A 19,357-nucleotide genomic window follows, 5' to 3' on the forward strand; every position below is an offset into this window, starting at 1 on the left:
GCTTTCAATCTTACCAGAGAGCCATCTCAGCTGCATTCTCTTTGGGAGAAGACAGAGTGGACCCTGTCGGCTCTCCTCAGGGCGTCTTGACCCGAGGGAACATGACTCCCCACCAGAGCTGTATTGACCCAGGGGCCCAGTGCACTTACAATCAATACTCAATTTGCAGGTAAAGAGGAACAGAACATTTAGGCAATCAAAAATTAAGTGTTCTTAGGTCATCTCAGGGAACACACAAAGTGGTTTCCCCACTTACAGTTGAATGCATTACTTCACCACACCCCAGAGAATTTAAGTGCTGCCATTTCGGCCACTTTGCTGGGGACCAAACTGAGGTTGAAAAGAAAAACACATTCCCAAGGCAAACAAGTGACAGAACCCAGAATTTTTTGTTTTTGTTTTTTTGGTTGTATTCTTAAATAGTGAAATAGAACACCATGGAATAAAACAGACTATAATGAACAACTATAAAGCCAACAACTATGTAACTCCCACCCAGTTCAAGAACACAGAACACTGCTGGCACCCCAGAAACCCCCCTCCCACCCCCATCTTGGGTCCCTTCTCCATCCTGCTTCACTCCCTTCCCCAAGAGGTAAACGCCGTCCTTTTAAAAACCAATCACTTTCCGAAAGAAAGACGCTTTCTTTTCTAGTTTTACCACCCATGGGTGCACAAAGCCAGGATTTCCACTCAGGTCTATGAAACTCCAACATCTATGTTCTTAACCTCGAGGTCATGCTTCCTCTTGTCCTATCAGTTACTGAAAGATCGGTTTCAATCTTCCATCGAGTGGGAATTTGTGTTTCTTCTTTCAGCTGTCAATTTCTGCTTTATGTATGTTGAGGTTGTTATTAGATGCACACAAATCTAGAACTACTTTGTCTTCCTTTGATCACTACAGGTCCCTCTTTAGCTTTAACAATGATTCTGAAATGCTCATTGGTCTGACACCAGCTCTCTTTGGGTTAGTCTTCCACACCTTTCTCCAGCCCTTCTCTGCCTCAGTAACAGACATGGAGCCTCCCTCTCCTGTATCTGTGTGGTCTCTTGACCTATTTGCAAAGTCATCGATGCTTTTTAGGTCTAAAACACAGGACTAGGAAAATAAGGACAAGAAAACAAGGAGAGCTGAATGACTGGCTCGCCTTCCCCTTAGGCAGTAGGTTTCCACAGGAAGAAAGGTTGCAGTAACTTTAGAGAAATCAGCACACTGCATCACCTTAACGCCCCCTGGTGTGGGTTATGCCCACCGGGGGCCAAATTAGAAAGCTGTTTATTCACAGATACTCATCGCATACACGCCCCAGAGAATGCTGTGTAAATCAGTCATATGCATGTGGTACCATGACCATTTCAAGTCAAACTATTTTATTGTCCAAGAGACTCTTTCTGTGGTCACAGGAGGCCTGTTCTCAACGGCAGGAGCCCCAGGGACTGAGTCCTCACTCCTCGGCGCTCTGAGTGCTGAGGTAGTCCTGGAGGAGGGCCTGCACCTCTGCCCGCCGGCTCATTCTGGTGGCCTTGCCCTGGAAGCGGCCTTTCTTCCCAGCTCCTTTGCCCTCCAGAACCTCAGCCACCCTGGGGAGCAGAGACACAGTCAGGGAGGACGTCTTTGAGGGAAAAACCACAGAAAAACCAAAGGCAGCCCTGAGTCTTTCCCCCAGGGCCGAGGGAGGGAAAGAGTAGACGGCTTCTAGAAGTCCTTCTTAAAAAAGTACTTACACATGTGCACAGATATAGACATACCATGTTTACTGTAAGAGTGATTAACTGGGGGAACAAAAAATGAACTAGTATCTGTTGTTCCAGGTATTTTTAAAAAAAAAAAAAAGAGTGAATAACTGGACACAACGGAAGTAGCTAGAAACGGGCGGAGGGGGCCTAGATAAATTATGGGAACCTCCAGGAAGCAGGGTGAGCGTTCCTGAGAGGTAAGGGGCTGTGGACACAAATGCCAGGCAGGAGCAGCAGTGCCGCAAGTGGGGGGTGAGGAGAAGCGGGGGCTGCGGCAGCGCGACGAGCCTGTCCTGGCTCAAGAGGGCGCCACCACCCCTTTCCTTGCAGCTGCTGCCATGCGGGGATGCGGGGGCCCAGTGTCGCCCCAGTGGGCCTTCTGGTCTTTTCCTTTTTTGAGAAAAGCCAGAACTCTATATTTTTATGTACAAATCCAATTTTAAAATGTAACAATGAGGGGCACCTGGGTGGCTCAGTCGTTAAGCGTCTGCCTTCGGCTCAGGTCATGATCCCAGGGTCCTGGGATCGAGCCCCGCTCTGCGGGAAGCCTGCTTCTCCCTCTCCCACTCCCCCTGCTTGTGTTCTCTCTCTCGCTGTGTCTCTCTCTGTCAAATAAATTAAATCTTTAAAAAAATAAATAAATAAAATAAAAATAAATAAATCCTTATGTTTTCCTTTGACAAGATATTCATCATAGCCAACTGGGACTTTGAAAACCCTCAACACCAGAAAGAGTATGGGGCACTAACACCTCTGTATCTAACTTAAAGTAAGAAAATAACAATAATATGAAGGTAAAGAAATCCAACAAAGTTCTAATTTTTCCATAACAACTGTATCAATGCCTATTTTTATTTCGTCTTAGAATCCTAATTTTTTTCTCCAAAAAAGGTGGTCTGTGTGTCTGCTCTGCCAGTGCCTGAAGCACGTGCTGCATCTGCCTAGTGATAATCCAGCACCTGAATTCATGTAGCATTTACGTACCTCAATTTCTAAAAGAAAAAAAAACAGAAAGCACAGGAGATTTGGAGCAAAAAAGACCCAGCTTTGAGTCTCAGTTCTGCCACGGTACCTGCGAGATCCCGGGCACAGGACGTGCTGTCCCTTCCCTGCAAGCTTAGGAATGATGGTGGCAACACTTATCCCCGGCTCGGCCCACCCCACGTGCCTGTGACGTGAATGAAAATGAGATCGCAGAGGGGGCCCTTTTCGTCGGGCAAGGGCTGTATGCGCCGGTTAGTGCAGGCTGTCCACAGAAGATTACCTGGGGCCCAGCGTCTCCACGGCCTCAGCCGGCCCTGCCAGTAAGAAGAGCCCAGCACCCTTCTCATCACCCACAGTTAAGAACAGGAGGATCTCCTAGGAGGTAAGATAAGGAGATTAGCCCCGATTCTTAAGAAAGTGGGGTCAATCCCCTTAAACCCTGCCCTCTCCTCAGTCTCAAGATCAGACTTTTTGCCCCTAAACCATGAGTGATGTTCCTGATGAGTGACAAAGCAGCCCCTATACCGTAGCCCACCAGGGCCCAGAAACTTTTCGAGAATGACTATGGGAACTTAGATTAAACACCAAGAAGGAGGCAGAGAGAAAAAAGAAGAGAAAAAAAAAAAAGCAGGCAGAAGGCTGCTGACCACGGCCAGGTGCTAAATGCCTTTTGTGATCTGACTGCCCCCCTACCTTCACAGCCTGGTCACCGCCTTGCCCCACGCACCCTGCACCTGCCGCTGCCTAAAGCTCCCGATGTTCCTCTGCGCAGCAGCCTCCACTCCCCGCTGACTGATGACCACTAAGCAATCCTCCAGGCCCCCTGCCCTGGGGCCCCCACCCTTTCAGATGACATGTTCCTCACCCCCAGCATTTACCACCCTCAACCAGAAATGTCGACATACACACTTGTTTCCCAGACTCCAGAGTGAGCTCCTTGAGAATCAGGATGCTCTATACGGAATTATGAAAAGAGGCATACACACTGCTTGGCCCGGAGCAGGGACCCCAAAAAGTATTTTTTAGAGTAAATGCAAAAGAGAGACTGGGAAATCATGAAGTAGCAGACTGTCAGGATGGGCAGGAGCACCTGAAGCCAGCGGCAAAGGAAAATGGAAGGGACGGTCCTCGAAGGGCCTAGCCAGCCCCATCACTTCTAAAACCAGGCCTTGGGCACACATAAATCTGCATGGCTTGGAGGAGTTCCAGCTCTGATAAGAGGAACTCAGAAGCTGGTAACAGTCGCAGCCCCAGAAAGGTCAATATCCTAGATCTAACTCAGCACCTTTTTTAGCTAGTGCTAAAAAAAAAAAAACCCTGTATGCTGAATGAACTTCTATTCTCTGCTCTTCATGTGCTCATTTGAAAGAACTTCAGCTAAACTAATGCCCCTCGCTTAGGTCTCCACTCAGGGTGGACAGAGAATCTCATGCTCCTCTTACCTCTGACCCAATCTCATTGGCGATGATATTCATGAACTCAGAATCACCCTCCTTCCTACAACAAAGGACACAGACGTGAAACCCGGCTTGGAGTGGGAGCTGGGAAACCGCGGGGAGCCCCGCTCCCCCTCACAAAGCTAGCCTTGCTGCTGTCCATGCGAAGTCCCAGGCCCCCTTAGCAAAGGCAGAGAGGGCGGCTGACGGCCAGCAACGAGCCCTTCTCAGCAGTTTACAGCATGCTTTGCGTTCGTGTGCGCCTCTCTCAAACATGATCACCCAGGTTAGGAGAGATCTGGTAGATGGTGAAGGGGGTGAGGAAAGCTGGTGATGAAAGTTACAGTCACAGTGTTGCTGGGAAGATGCTCTCATCGAACCCAGAAAATCTGGACGATAAAGGTATACTGGAAGGTAACACATCTCCTAGGGTCTGCTCAGCCTGGAGAAACCGGTGAGCAACCCGCCTCCTACAATGCACTGCACTCAGGGGAGAGGCTGAACCCCAAGCCCAACGCTCCCACACTTTGTCTCTCACCTATGTAATGTGACCACCCCTCCCCAGTCCGGGCTGTTCCGAAGGCTGTGGGCGACGTGCACGGCCAGGTCTCTGAGCAGATTCAGGTTGTTCTGAAATGGACACCAGCGCTCAGCGGATAGAAGGAATAACAGGCAAGCTCACCATCTTCCCGCCACTTCGCTCTCCCCTCCCTCCCAGCTCTGACGAACTACACAGCCGGCTGGGCGGAGGGGTTGAGTCTGGGGAGCTTACTCCAGGCAGAGCCCCTGCCCTCTCCATCCTCTGTGAATTAAGTCACCTTCTGCAAGAGCTTGGTAGAGTTCTGCAGCTTCTTCACTGCTTCCACGTGATCCTCCGCTCCACACCTGCAAGGGAAAGGCACGTGGTCACCCGCCCAGCTTCCCAAATGGCTTGTGGTGCGAGGCATAAATCCATGAAGCCCTTCTTGATAGCGCACCTCCCTCCAGATGGGGACCCGGGGACATTCCTAAGCAACTGAGGAAGAAGATATAAAAAAGCAAGCCATTTTACGGAGGTCTGACTTACTGTCCAAGGTGCTTGATCATTTACGATTGTATCTCACCCCACCGAGCTTAGAGATTAGTCTCCCCAACTGGTAGAAGAGCTGAGCTTGGGGCATGCAGAACCTCAGACGTGGGGGGGGGGGGGGCGTGGGCAGGGGGCAGGGATGTACTTCAGCAAGGTGGTCAGTGCTTTTTCACTTCCATGGCTTCTCTCCAACCACTTCAGCACCCGGTTCCCGGCCAGAAATGCCAGGTTGGTCTTGTTCTTTTTCCCCTTCTCGATGCCCAGAATTTTAATGACCTACATGAGGCAAGGGTGGGGGAACACACGCACATGCATGAACCGCAGTGGGGGCAAGACCTGAGAGAAGGAGCTCCCTAGACCTGCCCCCCAGCTCAGAAGCAAGACAGAAGTGACTTCACCGAGGCCTCCTCCACTGTCCCCCTTGATCACTCCCAGCTGGTCGTGATCCCCACTTCCCTAACACCCTCCCTCCCAACCACTCAGGAGCCCTTCCTCACCTACCTGAAGGTCACTAAGATTGCTCACATGGGTCCCACAGCACATGTTGGCATCAACGCTCTCGATGGTAACGACTCGAACGGGCCCCGCATGATCATCCGGCAAACCCCGGCCCCTCACCTGGAATGCGGCGGAAGGAGAAGGGCTGTCTGACTTCTGAGGAGGGGCCCTCGGAGGGCCATTCTACAGATGCTGCCCTACTGGCTCTCCCCTATACCTGCTCCACCTCCGGGTCATCCAGGCTCAGCTCTCGCACGTTCACAGGTAGCCGGGCCCTGATTTTTTCATTGACGCTCTGCTCGATGGCGGCCACCTGCTCTGCTGTCACAGAGGGGCTATCCAGTTCAACCACACTCCGGACCCGCCCTAACTCCCTGCCAGAAGACGTGGAGTGGTCACCGGATGCTAAGGATGACCGCAATAACATAAGAAAGTTTACAGAGAAGGTTCATATAAATTATCTTATTTAATGCCCGCAAGGTAGAGACTGTCGTCTCCTTTTCACAGGTGAGGGCTAAGAAGGAATGTGAGCAACATCATGTAGGAGAATTCACCCCCTGGGTCTCTGGGCTCCAAATTCCATGTTCTTTCCTTCTCCCATCCTCGTGTGTCCCGAGACACACAAGGTCACCCACCACCCTATCCTAAGGGGAAGAGGAGAACACAGCGATTTTGAATACTACCCTTTCTTTTCTCCCCCTACCTACTGACCCATTACTGGGAAGGGAGCTGGTAGATGGGGACCTGTGACCTATGGTTAGTCTTATGTCCCCTGCTCACCATGATGTGGTCTTCCACCCAAACAGCTGGTCAGCAACTGCTGTGATGAGATGTTGCCCTGAGCAGAGAGAGCAAGAGACAGGGAAGAGTGAGCAGTGCAGCCGGCCACATATTCCTACGATATTGTCCCAGATACTCTTCCCATTGAACACCTCCCAGGCACTGGCTCATACTCTTGACAGATACTTTACTGAAAATCCTCATGAGGGGGCACCTGGCTGGCCCAGTCAGTTAAGCATCCAACTCTTGATTTCCACTCAGGTCATGATCTCGGGGTCCTGGGATCGAGCCCCGAATCGGGCTCCCTGCTGGGCAGGGAGCCTGTTTCTGCCCCTCTCTCTGTCTCCCTCTCCCTCTGCCTGCCTCTCCCCATTTTTGCACATGTGCTCTCTCTGTCAAATAAAGAAATAAAATCTTGGGGCACCTGGGTGGCTCAGTCATTGGGCGTCTGCCTTTGGCTCAGGTCATGATCCCAGGGTCCTGGGATTGAGCCCCACATTGGGCTCCCTGCTCAGCGGGAAGCCTGCTTCTCCCTCTCCCACTCCCCCTGCTTGTGTTCCCTCTCTCACTGTCTCTCTCTGTCAAATAAATATATAAAATCTTTAAAAAAAAAAAAAAAGAAAATCTTAAAAAAAAAGATTCATTCTCTCTCCCTCTGCCCCTCCCCCCCACACACTCTCTAAAAAAATAGTGATAATAAATAAATAAATATGAAGATCCTCGTGAAAACTCTACAAGAAGTTTTATGATGCCATTTCACAAATGACCTATGTCAGAAGTCCAGGGGACAGACAATAGAGCTGGGACCAGGATGACTGCACTGACAATGGAAGGAAGTGAAGAGGTATTTTTAGAAGATAAACTGACATGTGCCTGGGTGGCTCAGCTGGTTGAGTGACTGCCTTCCGCTCGGCTCATGATCCCAGAGCCCTGGGATTGAGTCCTACATCAGGCTCCCTGCTCAGCAGGGAGTCTGCTTCTCCCTCTGACCCTTTCCCCTCTCGTGCTCTCTCTCTCTCTCTCAACTAAATAAATTAAATCTTTAAACAAATCAAAAAAAAAAGAAAAAGAAAAAGAAGAAGAAGATAAACTGACAGGACTCCATGGCTGGCTATCCCCAAAGAGGTATCTGCACTGACTTTCAGGATTCGAGCAAACAGGTGGATGCAAATGGAAGATCAGGTCTGGGGAAAGAGATGCCTTTTTAAGTCCACTTTGGACATACTGAATTTAAGACGCCCAAGATATATCGAGATAAAGATAACAAGTAGGAAGTTGGTAATACTCAAATCCAGCAGTTATTCTAATACTTTTACTTTAATTGTTCATGTTGTTTTTATACCACTTACCGTAACCTTCGTGAATCAGAGCTGATTCTGAATGTCTGTCCTTTACAAAAGGTTACCTCCTAGAGAACCCAAACCATATCTCAATCCTCACGGCATCCCCATGCACGGCAACCCCCGCTCCTGCAGGGTCCCCACGCCACCCCACCTACCTGAATGCTGCTGCATGTGGTCAAACCTCCGCTCCCAGTCCACCCGGACCTGGACCTTGGTCCCAGGGGCCAGGGGTGTCTGTGTGAAATGATCAGCCTGGGCCCCCCGGCGGGTCACTCGCAGCACAGAGATGTCATTGATTGTCCCGTGGTCATCAGGCTAAGGAAAGAAGTAAAGCTGATCAGTGTGGCGGGAGGCAGAGCTTACCTTAACTCCTGGATACAAAGACCCTCTAGGGAAAGGGTGTGAGAAACACACCCAGAATTTGAGATTCCCTAAGGGAGAAAAGGCAATGACAAATGAGGTGGTCCACTTTGTTCCATGAGAGACTCTGCCCTCTTCACCCTGAATACCCATATATAGTGTTCTTTAGAACAAAATAACAGAACTGAAACAAAGATTGTAACTACAGCAACGAAGATTTTAGTAAAACCCAAAGAACCTTAATCGTCACTCTCACTGCCTTAATTTAGATTCTTATCTTTCAATAGTTTCTAAAATGGTTTCCTCCCTCCCTCCACTCCATCCTCTGCACTACTAACTAGACTTAGATTCAAAAACATTCACTCATTTTAGGGATGCCTGGCTGGCTCAGTCGGTGGAGCATGTGACTCTTGATCTTGGGGTCATGAGTTTGAGCCCCACCTGGGATGCAGAGATTATTAAAAAAAAAAAAAAAATCATTCATTAAAAAAAATATCTAGGGGCACCTGGGTGGCTCAGTCGGTTAAGTGTCTGCCTTCAGCTCAGGTCATGATCCCAGGGTCCTGGGATCAAGTCCCGCATCGGGCTCCCCGCTAGCCAGGAAGCCTGCTTCTCCCTCTCCCTCTGCCTGCTGCTCCTCCTGCCTTTGCTCTCTCTCTCTCCCTCTGTTAGAAAATACATATATATCTAGTGCCAACTGCTTACAAGACACTGCAACCAAGAATACAACGTAAGCAAGACAAGGCCCCTCATGGAACTTAAGAATCTGGAAAAGAATACAGACACACACACAGGTCACTGCACTATGATCTACAACATGCCACAATGTGAAAAGTACATTGTTCTAGAGGAGCTCAGAGGAAAGAGACCTAATAGTCTTAAGGAATCAGGGAAGACTTCCTGAAAGAAATGACGTATAAAGTGAGTCCTCCCATAGTTGCCTAAGGTCACAGGTTTTCCTTCAGCAGAAAATCCCTATAACAATGATGACACGGATATGAAATCAGAACTTTCTCACGATCAAGTTTACTAAACATGTTCTCCTGTGTCACTTCTTTGCCTAAGTACCTCCACGGCTCGCCACAGCTTCTTTTTTTTTTAAGATTTATTTTTTCTTATTTGAGAGAGAGAGCAGGAGTAGGTGGAGCAAAGGGAGAGAGAATCTCAAGCAGACCCCGCGCTGAGCGCAGAGCCCAATGCAGGGCTCGATCTCACGACCCTGAGATCACAACCTGAGCCAAAACCAAGAGTTAAGAGTGTGCTTAACAGACTGTGCCACCCAGGCGCCCCTCACCACAGCTTCTTGAATGAAGTCTATACACCTTAACACATCCTTCAAGTTCCTCTGCACTGGCCCCAATTTACCTTTCCAAGGTCATTTCCAGCCTGCCATCAACACACACCACAGGCTCCGACTACACTGGACTATTTGCAGTTAACTAGACAGGTCAGATTCCTTCAGGCTTCCCTGCCTTTGGTTTGTGCTACTATCCCTGCTGGAAAAGCCCACCTTTTTGCTGCTATTACCCTCCTTTCCCGTGTTCCCGCTGGACCATGCCCCTACCCCATCACAGCACAGATAAGCCTGTCTTCTGCTGTGCTCCTTCAGGGGGATCTTTTCCAGGCCCTGGCAAACACCCTAAGCTAATGCCTCATTGCTTTGCACTTGCTCTTCTCGCTGCCTGGAATACTTCCCCCTTCCCCACCAGCACCATTTGGCAACTGCAATGGCTTACCACCTCTCTTCACCTAGCTCTTTACTGAAATAACTCGCCCCCTCCCTAGGAGAACATCCCAGCACTGTCTTTCCCTCAAACTTTCATTTTCTTTATAGCACTTACCATACCGGGCATTCTGTTTTATCTATTCACCACTTTGTCTATTTTCTCCCATAAGTATTCTCTGTATGTACAGATGCTGCCTTGTCCACCCCTTATCCCTAGCCCCTGGAATAAGTACCCAGCATATGTTATGGCCCGATAAATATCTGTTGGGTGAACAAATGACCTGAATTGAACTAACTTCCATCTGCATTCATCACGGCTGGGGCGGAGGGGCAGGAGGGCATTTCCCACGTGAGCGGAAAGGAATGAGGGGCTTCCTGGGAGGGGATCGGGGTGAGGCGCGGGCCTGGTACCTGTCCCCCGCCCTCAGGGAAAAGCAGCGTGTCTTCCAGCACCACATGGAAGCCACTCAGCACATCCTTCTTGCCGTTGCTTCCTTCGATCTGCAGCTCGCCCGGGAGGCAGGAGACCACCGTGGTGGTGAACTGCACGGAGAGGGACAGAGAAGAAGCCCGACCCCAGCCCTCAGGCTACCGGGACAGAGCCTCCCTCGGCACCCCTCCACGCGGCGCCCTCCTCCCGCACCGCCCCATCCGCCCTCGCCCAGCCGGCCGCACCTCGCGGGCGTAGCTGTCCCGCTGACACCGGAACGCCATCGCCGCCGTCGCCCGGGACGCGGGGACCCACGCACCCTGGAACGCCCGCGGCCCGACGGAGAGCCGCGCGGGACAATCTTCACTGCGGGCGCGTCTCCGCGCAGAAGCAAGAGGGGAAAGGACGGGGTGTGGCTTGGGCAAATTTACTGCAAACGCGATTTGCGATTTGCGATTTGCAGACGTTCCGGGGAGCCTAGCGACTGTGTGAAGGCTTTGGAAAGAACGAGAAGACAAAATAAAACAAAACTGCTTGCGGCCTGAACTTGTCAAGGCACTCAATTTTAGCCCCGCGCAGTGTCGGCTGAGTGGTACTCATTTGGAGAGAGGGCAGCGCTGCCCAATAGAAATCAGCGCAAGCCCCACATGCTAATGTTGTATTGAAAGCAACAGATCCGGAATATTATGTCAATGTGTAATAACGAGTGTAAAAATGAGTGAGATTTTGTTTCCGCACAAAATTTTCGAAAGCTGATGTGTATTTTGCACTTAAAGCACATCTCAGCTTGCACTGGCCACATCTTAATAATCACATGCACTCAATAACACCAGGTGACTAGTACTACCTAATTGGACAGTGTAGATAAGCAAGGCTAACACAAGTTACAAACTGTAATCAGTACCTTAAAACGTTAGACGGATTAAATGTTAAAATCAACTTCCTGCTCTCTTAAATCAGCTAATAATAAAGTTTGAAGACTCCAGGTGTTTCAAAATTCAGGACTTTTCAAATTTTAGGCAGTCATGCAGAGCATACCCCATCCGCTTTGTAACACGTTCCATTTGGAACTCTGGAGCAACATCATGTCATCAAATACATTATTTATGCTGACAAATAAATGCACTGCATGGAACAAACAAATACTATAAGTAGCTCCATATCATTTTAGGTCAGGTTTTGCTGCCAGATGAGTTTTGCTGTTGGGTTTTTTGTTGTTTTTTTTTAAGTGGGTTTTCAGAACTTTTTGGTTTTCAGAATTGTGGGTAAGAGGAGGGACATATGCTATACAAGTTCAAGTCCCGACTCTGCCACTTATTGTGACCTGTTCAATCACCTATAAAGAAAAGACCTAATTATAAAGTTGATTTGAGGTTCAAACATTTTTAATGAGATAATATGTAGACTTAGTAAATTGTAAAGCATGATACAATTTTGTATTATCAGATTTTTTTAATGTCAACAGCAAAATGGGCAAAAAACATATACAGAGCACTTTAAAAGAAATACCAATCACCAATAAAAATAAACAATGAACAATTTATAATTAATATAAGTAAATTAAATCAGGTACAATTTTTTACCTTCACAAATATCTAAAAGGTTTTGGAGAATGGGGCACTCTACTGGTGGGAGCAGGAAGCTGTTCAAGTTCATCTAAGAGCAACCTAGCAACAGCTATCAAAATGTTTAAATGTATCTACTCTTTGACCTGACAATTCCACTTCTAGAAATCTACCTTATTCTTTCCGGATATGTAAAGATACACATTTTTAAATGTTCATTACATCACTGTTTGAAAATTGAAAAAGACCAACAACAACCTAAATGTCCCTCAATAAGGAATCAGTTAAATTATGGAAAATATTCAATTGAATACCATGTAGGCATGAAAAAGAGTTAGATTTGCATATACTAATTTGGAAAGAGTCCCAATATATATTAAGTAAAATAAAAAGCAGGGCTCAAGATGTACATAGTATGATTCTAATTGTGTACACACACTGCATTGGTTTATGTCTTTTAAATTTCAATATATATTATACTATATATAAGTAATATACAAAACCGTATGTTTGTGTCATATGTATCTTGTGTCACATATTTCTTGTGTCTCAGTTAGGCATCTGCCTTCGGCTCAGGTCATGATCTCAGAGTCCTGGGATTAAATCCCACATCAGGCTCTCTGCTCAGGGGGAGCCTGCTTCTCCCTCTCCCTCTGCCCCTGCTTTGCTCTCTTTCTCTCTTAAATAAAATCTTTTTTAAAAATTAAAAACTGTTAACAGTGGTTACCCCAGGACACTTGGGTGTCTCAGTTGGTTAAGTGTCTGCCTTTGGCTTCGGTCATGATCCCAGAGTCCTGGGATCGAGCCCCACTTCGGGCTATCTGCTCAGCTGGGAGTCTGCTTGTCCCTCTCCCTCTGCCCTGCTTATGCTCTCTCTGTCTCTCTCTCTAATAAATAAATAAAATTTAAAAAACAAAAACAAAGTGGTTACCCCTATTGAGGGAGTACAAATTCTACTTTAAATTTTATACCCTTCAGGGCACCTGGATCGCTTAGTCGGTTGGCCTTCCACTTAGGGTCCTGGGACTGAGCCCTATGTTGGGCTCCCTGCTCAGTGGGGAGTCTGCCTCTTCCCCTCCCCCTCCCCCCCATTCGTGCGAGCTTGCTGGCTCTCTCTCAAATAAATAAATAAAATCTTTTAAAAAATCTTTAACAAGAGGCTCCTGGGTGGCTCTGTCGTTAAGCATCTGCCTTCGGCTCGGGTCATAATCTCAGGGTCCTGGGATCGAGCCCCACGTCAGGCTCCCTGCTCCGCAGGAAGCCTGCTTTTCCTTCTCCCACTCTCCCTGCTGGTGTTCCCTCTCTCGCTGTCTCTCTCTGTCAAATAAATAAATAAATAATCTTTTAAAAAAATCTTTAACAAATAAATTTTTATACTATTTTAATTATTAACTATGTCTATATGTTACCAATATAAACCTTAAAGTTCAATTTTTTAAATAAATCTCAGTACTTTACCATGAGTTTAAGGGCAAAGTCTGGGTATAGCATTTTGTTTAAGTACATATTAGGCACTCAAAAAATGTTTATGGGGGCGCCTGGGTGGCTCAGTTGGTTAAGTGTCTGCCTTCTGCTCAGGTCACGATCCCAGGGTCCTGGGATCAAGTCCCACATCGGGCTCCTGCTCAGCAGGGAACCTGCTTCTCCCTCTTCCTCTGCTTGCTTCTCCCTCTGCTTGTGCTCTCTCTGACAAATAAATAAAGTCTTTAAAAAAAAATTTTAACGGATGAATGGGGTAGCTGATGAATAGAAGAGTAAACAGAAGAGTAAACAGTAAACAGCTAATATAACAATTAGCTTTGAAAGTATAAAGAAATTTTGGGGAGTATGCAGAAAGCTGAGGCGCGTTTCTGGCTAGTTCTAGGGGTGCAGTAGATATATGGTTCTAGGGGCGGCAATATAGCAAAAGGCTGGGTATGGTCTGAGAAATAGGAGCTGGGCACGGGAAAATTCCCCAGCTTGGTTACAAGCCTGCTCCCAGTATCTTTCTGCTTCCAATCTCAACAATGAGGACCAGGATCTGTGACACCCACCCCACCCCTTGAGAGGAACAATAGAGTAGAAGAGGTTTGCCTCCAGGTGGAAGAAGTGCAAGAAGGAAAGAGACAAAGAACAGTTCTTACAGATTTATTATAATCTATCTGCTGCTTCTTTGGCTTTTGCTCCAGCACATATATACACATGCTCGAATACTCAAGAGAGCCCTGATGACTGGCCCAAACAAACACAAAGATTACAGGCAATTGGTAGAAACTCAGGAGCCCCACCAGTCTACTCCTCTCCTATCCTGCCATCTGATGCAGCCATACTCAGGTGCCTAGGAAGAAGAAATAAAATATGAAGAGGACCCTTAAAAAGAGCTTCAAAAAAAGGGGTGCCTGGGTGGCTCAGTCAGTGAAGCGGCCGACTCTTGATTTCCGCTCAGGTCATGATCTCAGCGTTCTGGGATCGAGCCCCATCTTGGGTTCCATGCTCAGTGGGGAGTCTGCTTGAGATTCCCTCTCCCCCTGGCCCTTCTACTGCTCACGTGCATGCCCCCTCTCAAATAAATTAAAAAAAAAAGAGAGAGAGAGCTTCTAGGTTCAGAGATCCCAGAGACCCCATGGCTAAAGAGCTGGCAAAGACCCCGGCCCCAGCTTTTCAGAGCAACTGGAAGACGCCCCAGCTTCCACCCCAGCTTCCTCCCCAGCTCTGTCGTACAGAAGTTAATTACTTGTTGCTTCAGTGCTGTCAGAATCATCCTAGGGAAAGAAAAAAAAGACAAAAGCACCTGTAGAATCTGCAAAGCGTGGACATTTGTGTTCACAAATTCTTCTCACTCCTTCCTGCTCTCCAAGTTTTCTTTTGTGATTTTCTAAGTCACACAACTTCCCGGCAGGCTAACACGGAAGGATTAATACTTTGGGAAATAAAATCAACCCCTGGTGCTCAATAAACAACACTGTGTCAAGCATCATTTGGTTTCAGAATTTCAATTTATGCCACTGCTCCTGACAGCTGTAAAGACAGCCAAGGGGGCCAGGTCGGCTCTAGGATAGAGAAGTAAAGGGGAGATGGGAGGGAGGAGGGTCTTGCTGGAGTTTTCTACAGCCTGGAGAAGAACATTCGACCTCCTGTGTCAGATTCAAATTTAGCTGACAGGCACTGAGAACTACTGCATGCTAGGGACCATGAGAAGAGCTTTCTAGTATCTTATATTTTAGGGCTAAAAGGAAACTGAAGGGTTGAAGGGTAGGCTTTACTTACATCCAGGTCATCCATGCCAGGAGGAGGTCTCTTGCTGCTGACCTTCTTCAAAAGCTAGTGGAAAGAGGAAACTAATTACAAGAGAAAAGAAGGGCAAGGGGAGAGCAACCTGTATATTGATGGGCCATAGGATGATGGTCCCAGCCAGACAATTGCCCCATCTTTACAGCCCCTAACACATCACTGGAATGAATTGGAGAAAAGTAAATCGATCCCCTTTTCATTTATTTTTATTTTTATTTCTTTTAAGATTTTATTTTTAAGTAACACCTGATGTGAGGCTCAAACTCACAGCCCTGAGATCAAGAGTTGACGCACGTTCCACCGACTGAGCCAGCCAGGCGCCCCGATCCCCTTTTTAAAAGGAAATAGACATACACAGAGCATCCTCCTTACTAATCCAGGTTAGGGTCTGTCAGTGTTTTTGCAACTTGAATAAATAGTAGCTGAAATTCTAAAACCAAATAATGTATGGCAGGGTGCAACTTAATTGGAACTAGTAATTTGTTTTACGATGTGAATTTTTATACTGCCTAGTTTGGTGTTTTTTTTTTTTTTTAAGATTTTATTTATTTATTTGACAGAGAGATAGAGCCAGAGAGCACAGGTGGAGAGGATGGCAGAGGGAGAGGGAGAAGCAGGCTCCCCACTTGAGCAGGGAGCCCGATGCGGGGCTCGATCCCAGGACCCTGGGATCATGACCTGAGCCGAAGGCAGACACTGAAGGCAGACGCTTAACCATCTGAGCCACCCAGGTGCCCCAGTATATTGCCTAGTTTGAGTTTCCTGTGAAGTTGTGTGGCTCAGGAAATACACACACACACACACACACATAAAATAGAAGAAAGAACAAGAGTTACAGAAGAGTTGTGAAAGGGTTTGCCAAACTTTCTCAAAATTCTGTAACTAGTGAGTGAAGGCATGTATACGGTTCCACTAGTATACATTTCTCTCATCCTACTAAATAAACATTGCACAGAACATTTAAAAATATGAGCACCAATGAGGGGAGCTCATATGTGTCTGTCTAGCCCTGATGACAGTCCTCCAGAGAAATGTGTGCAGGGAGACACAGAGAATGAGCAGGAGGGGCAGAAAATGGCATTACCTCTGCGTAATGTTCCACCTGAGCCAGCTCCACCTCTTCATCCCCTTCCCAGTCCCTCCAGTTATCAAAGTCCACAGACAACCACACTGGCTGCAAGAGGAAAGCACAGAGCGTCACAGGGTAGGAAGCGCAGAAGTGCATGGAAGAGCATGGCCGCGTGCACAGGGGCATGCGCGGGGAAAAGAAGGTCAATGGGGGTGCAGTCTTCCCAAAAGCACCTCTTTGACTAATTCCTCTCTAGATTGCCAATATCATCATCCACAAAGATTTGCCAGGAACCTACTAAGTGCCAAGCACAATGCCAGGCATTTTGGTAGATAGAAAAGCATAGAAATTCCGCCCTCCGGAAGCGGACTGACTAGAGAGGTAATACATCTGGAAAGATAACTGTGTCATAAAGTATCGTGGGAGTCACCAAGCAAGATAGACAAGCTGCATTTCCTGGAGTCGGGAGAAAACCCTTGGAATCCTGTTCCAAGTTCTTACACTTAGATAGGAAGTTATTCACTCATTAATTTAACGGCTATTTATTGAACACAGACTCTGAGCTTGGCATTGGGATTATGAAAATGTTTGATATATAGTCCCAGCTATCACGAAGCAAGTGGGGAAGGGAAATCTATTTATTTAAAATCATTAAAATACAGTGTGAAAGGTATGGTGATGGCTTACACGGGGGATATTATGGAAACCCAGACAGAAGCTATAGGAACTCAGGCTTTTTAGAGTAGCAGAGACTTAAAGGATGAGCAAAGGTTAGATGGGCACAAGTAGCAATGATGGAGGCTTTCCAGGAAGAAGGCACAGCTCGAGCAAAGGTAAATCCGTGAGAAATAGCCTGGTGTGTGCCAAAGAGCTGCAGGCCATTTGCTGTGGCTGGAATGTGAAGTTTAAGGCCGAAACTAATGGGATATAATGCTACAGAAGGGAAGAGAAGCCAGGTCGTGAGTTTATATGTCATGCTATGGGGCTTGGATTTCAACCCAAAGGGCGGGAAGTGACAAGCTCATATGCCTAAAAGAGTTAGGGAACTAATGAAAAGGATTAAAGTGTGCTGGTACACATGCTCCATTTAAAGCTCCATCTCTAGGCATTTGGGAATTTCTTTCTTTTTTTTTAAGTAACCTCTGCACATGGGGCTTGAACTCACAGCCCTGAGATCAAGAGTCGTATGTTCTACCAACTGAGCCAGCCAGGCACCCCCGGCATTTGGGAATTTAGACCAGTGTGATCAGAGTCTCCATTTTCTAAGAAAAGCTGATAATCTGTAGTTTTATATGAAATCTCCATATTTTTATAGGTCAGCAACTAATGAAAACTAAATGTCAATAACCAATCAAAATAATTTGTAAGTACTATAAAGACCACAAAAACAAATTCAAGAGCCAGATCAGCCAGGAGCTAGCCAATTTTCAACTTTTAGCAAGGAAGAAGCCACTGGAGGGTCTTAGGTGGAAGAGTAACAGGGTCAGATGGGTGTTTTAGACAGACCATGCTGGGAGCAATGCAAAGGATGGACTGAGGGTCAGTCTAAAAATATGCAATAAACATCACCCAGTGATGGATGAGACCTGAATTAGGAAAAGATGAAGTAACAGATTCAAGAATATTTAGGAAGTCAAATAGGACTTTGTGAATGATTGAATGTTGGTGGGAAAGGAGCCAAGGGTGATTCCCTGACTTATGTCCCCAAGTGCAGAGATAGCACAGGAGAGAGAGCAGGCCATTCCCCCACACACCTACCTTGACATCCTCTTTAGTGAGTCGGGGCCAGGCTACCTTCTCCTTCCATTTCCTCACAAAGCAAGTAATGGAGCGACCAGAGCGCTTATCCTGGGAGTCCTACCGGATAGAGAGCCTCATTCTTAGCATGTGAGGTTTAGAATGAATTTCCAATTTTCCAGGCAGCCTTCCCATCCAGACCTTACTGTCCCACCCCACAGTTACCTTGGAGTTCACCTTAGCATAGAATTCTATCTCATTGTACAACTCCACTCCGTCGGCATTCTTGCAGCTGAGGAGACAACGGAGCTGAGGAAATGCGGGAGGCTGAGCATGGGGGCATTAAGAGAAGGGAAAGGTTCCAGGAAACCAGGACCTTCAGAGAGGAGGGCTGTTACCTGAACACAATACGATGGTCCTCGATGAGCACACGGACATCGGTGCTGTCCTCAACACAAAACTCCATGAACACGTACCTGGGCCTGTCGTACCACAGCGTCCGGGCATGCTGCCTGCAGAGGAGTTGCGGTGGGGCTTCATAGGGGTGGGAGAGGGAAGACTGAGGGCATTTGGGAAAGGTGGAAGGAAGGGAACATTTGGGGACGTTTTATGCTACGGCCCTGTCAAAGTGGAGCTAAATGAGACAGAAGGGGGTGAAAGAGGAGTGATGGCAGCGGGGGTGTGTGGTGAGGTGAGGGTGAACCTGGGGAGAATCCAGAGTGCGAGAGTTGAGAGGGAGGGGGTTATGGAGAACATTCCTCATCACCCCAAAGTTACAGAGACCTGGACTCTGGAATTTCCATGGGAACTCGCAGGAGCGCCCAGAAAATGTGGGACAAGGAATCTCCGAGGAAAAGGGAGGCCGGAAACACTCACCTTGCCATGGCGGCTCCCCGCTAACCGGTGGCATTTGGACTCCGAGCCAGCGACTGCTATCTTTAGATCCTGGGGACGCCCCCAGCAGCTGCCTCTCCTTATATGGTCGGGGAAGGCTTTAGAGGAAGGGGGAACGTGGCCCCCACAGCCAAGGGATCCGCACTTCGGAGAGACTCTAGAAGAGCGTAATCCCGACAGCCCTTCACATCTCAGTGTCTCCAGAAATGTACAGATTAGGAATAGACGACCCGGGGCGCCTGGGTGGCTCAGTTGGTTAAGCGACTGCCTTCGGCTCAGGTCATGATCCTGGAGTCCCGGGATCGAGTCCCGCATCGGGCTCCCTGCTCGGCAGGGAGTCTGCTTCTCCCTCTGCCCCTCCCCCCTCTCATGTGCTCTCTCTCTCTCTCTGTCAAATAATAAATAAAATCTTTATTAAAAAAAAAAAAGGAATAGACGACCCACCCGCGGGGAACCAGG

General features: G+C 47.7%; 2 protein-coding genes across 6 annotated transcripts; both read right to left on the reverse strand.

Moving 5' to 3' along the window:
- Positions 1–1,350: 1,350 nt before the first annotated feature.
- Positions 1,351–10,743, reverse strand: LOC118024943 (alanyl-tRNA editing protein Aarsd1). 2 transcript variants are annotated; one of them, XM_035027193.1, is made up of 12 exons: positions 10,609–10,743; positions 10,345–10,476; positions 8,003–8,162; positions 6,505–6,562; positions 5,942–6,098; positions 5,752–5,844; positions 5,372–5,502; positions 4,976–5,042; positions 4,696–4,787; positions 4,164–4,218; positions 3,002–3,096; positions 1,351–1,581 (listed from the first exon to the last, which is right to left on the reverse strand). In XM_035027193.1, the coding sequence occupies exons 1-12, from the start codon at positions 10,645–10,647 to the stop codon at positions 1,446–1,448; spliced, it is 1,215 nt and encodes a 404-aa protein (XP_034883084.1). In that variant the 5' UTR covers positions 10,648–10,743; the 3' UTR covers positions 1,351–1,445. The 2 variants fall into 2 exon arrangements, with proteins under 2 accessions (XP_034883084.1, XP_034883083.1); XM_035027192.1 differs by having other exon boundaries at positions 5,728–5,844.
- A 3,296-nt stretch (positions 10,744–14,039) lies between these two features.
- Positions 14,040–19,157, reverse strand: PTGES3L (prostaglandin E synthase 3 like). Of its 4 annotated transcripts, none has more exons than XM_035027195.1 (8): positions 18,881–19,143; positions 18,403–18,538; positions 18,230–18,296; positions 18,026–18,124; positions 16,283–16,372; positions 15,175–15,228; positions 14,629–14,669; positions 14,040–14,245 (listed from the first exon to the last, which is right to left on the reverse strand). In XM_035027195.1, the coding sequence occupies exons 1-7, from the start codon at positions 18,912–18,914 to the stop codon at positions 14,634–14,636; spliced, it is 516 nt and encodes a 171-aa protein (XP_034883086.1). In that variant the 5' UTR covers positions 18,915–19,143; the 3' UTR covers positions 14,040–14,245; positions 14,629–14,633. The 4 variants fall into 4 exon arrangements, with proteins under 4 accessions (XP_034883086.1, XP_034883085.1, XP_034883087.1 ...); XM_035027194.1 differs by having other exon boundaries at positions 14,642–14,669; positions 18,881–19,137; XM_035027196.1 differs by having other exon boundaries at positions 14,642–14,669; positions 18,403–18,516; positions 18,881–19,132.
- Between the last annotated feature and the right edge of the window lie 200 nt (positions 19,158–19,357).

Source organism: Mirounga leonina, unplaced genomic scaffold, assembly GCF_011800145.1.
Source record: "Mirounga leonina isolate KUSES-001 unplaced genomic scaffold, KU_Mleo_1.0 Mir_200, whole genome shotgun sequence".
Classification (NCBI taxonomy): domain Eukaryota; kingdom Metazoa; phylum Chordata; class Mammalia; order Carnivora; family Phocidae; genus Mirounga; species Mirounga leonina.

What these genes read in the sequence shown, in the direction of transcription:
- LOC118024943 (XM_035027192.1), bottom strand. Translation starts at nt 10,647, where the DNA reads ATGGCGTTCCGGTGTCAGCGGGACAGCTACGCCCGCGAG. An exon ending in TCCCTGAGGGCGGGGGACAG is followed by an intron (nt 8,163 to 10,344) that starts GTACCAGGCCCG and finishes TTCTTTCCTTAG; the next exon opens with CCTGATGACCACGGGACAAT. An exon ending in GGGGTGGTCACATTACATAG is followed by an intron (nt 4,219 to 4,695) that starts GTGAGAGACAAA and finishes CCTTTGTTGTAG; the next exon opens with GAAGGAGGGTGATTCTGAGT.
- PTGES3L (XM_035027195.1), bottom strand. Translation starts at nt 18,914, where the DNA reads ATGCCACCGGTTAGCGGGGAGCCGCCATGGCAAG. An exon ending in TCACTAAAGAGGATGTCAAG is followed by an intron (nt 16,373 to 18,025) that starts GTAGGTGTGTGG and finishes TTCCTCTTGCAG; the next exon opens with CCAGTGTGGTTGTCTGTGGA. An exon ending in AGGTGGAACATTACGCAGAG is followed by an intron (nt 15,229 to 16,282) that starts GTAATGCCATTT and finishes TCTTTCCACTAG; the next exon opens with CTTTTGAAGAAGGTCAGCAG.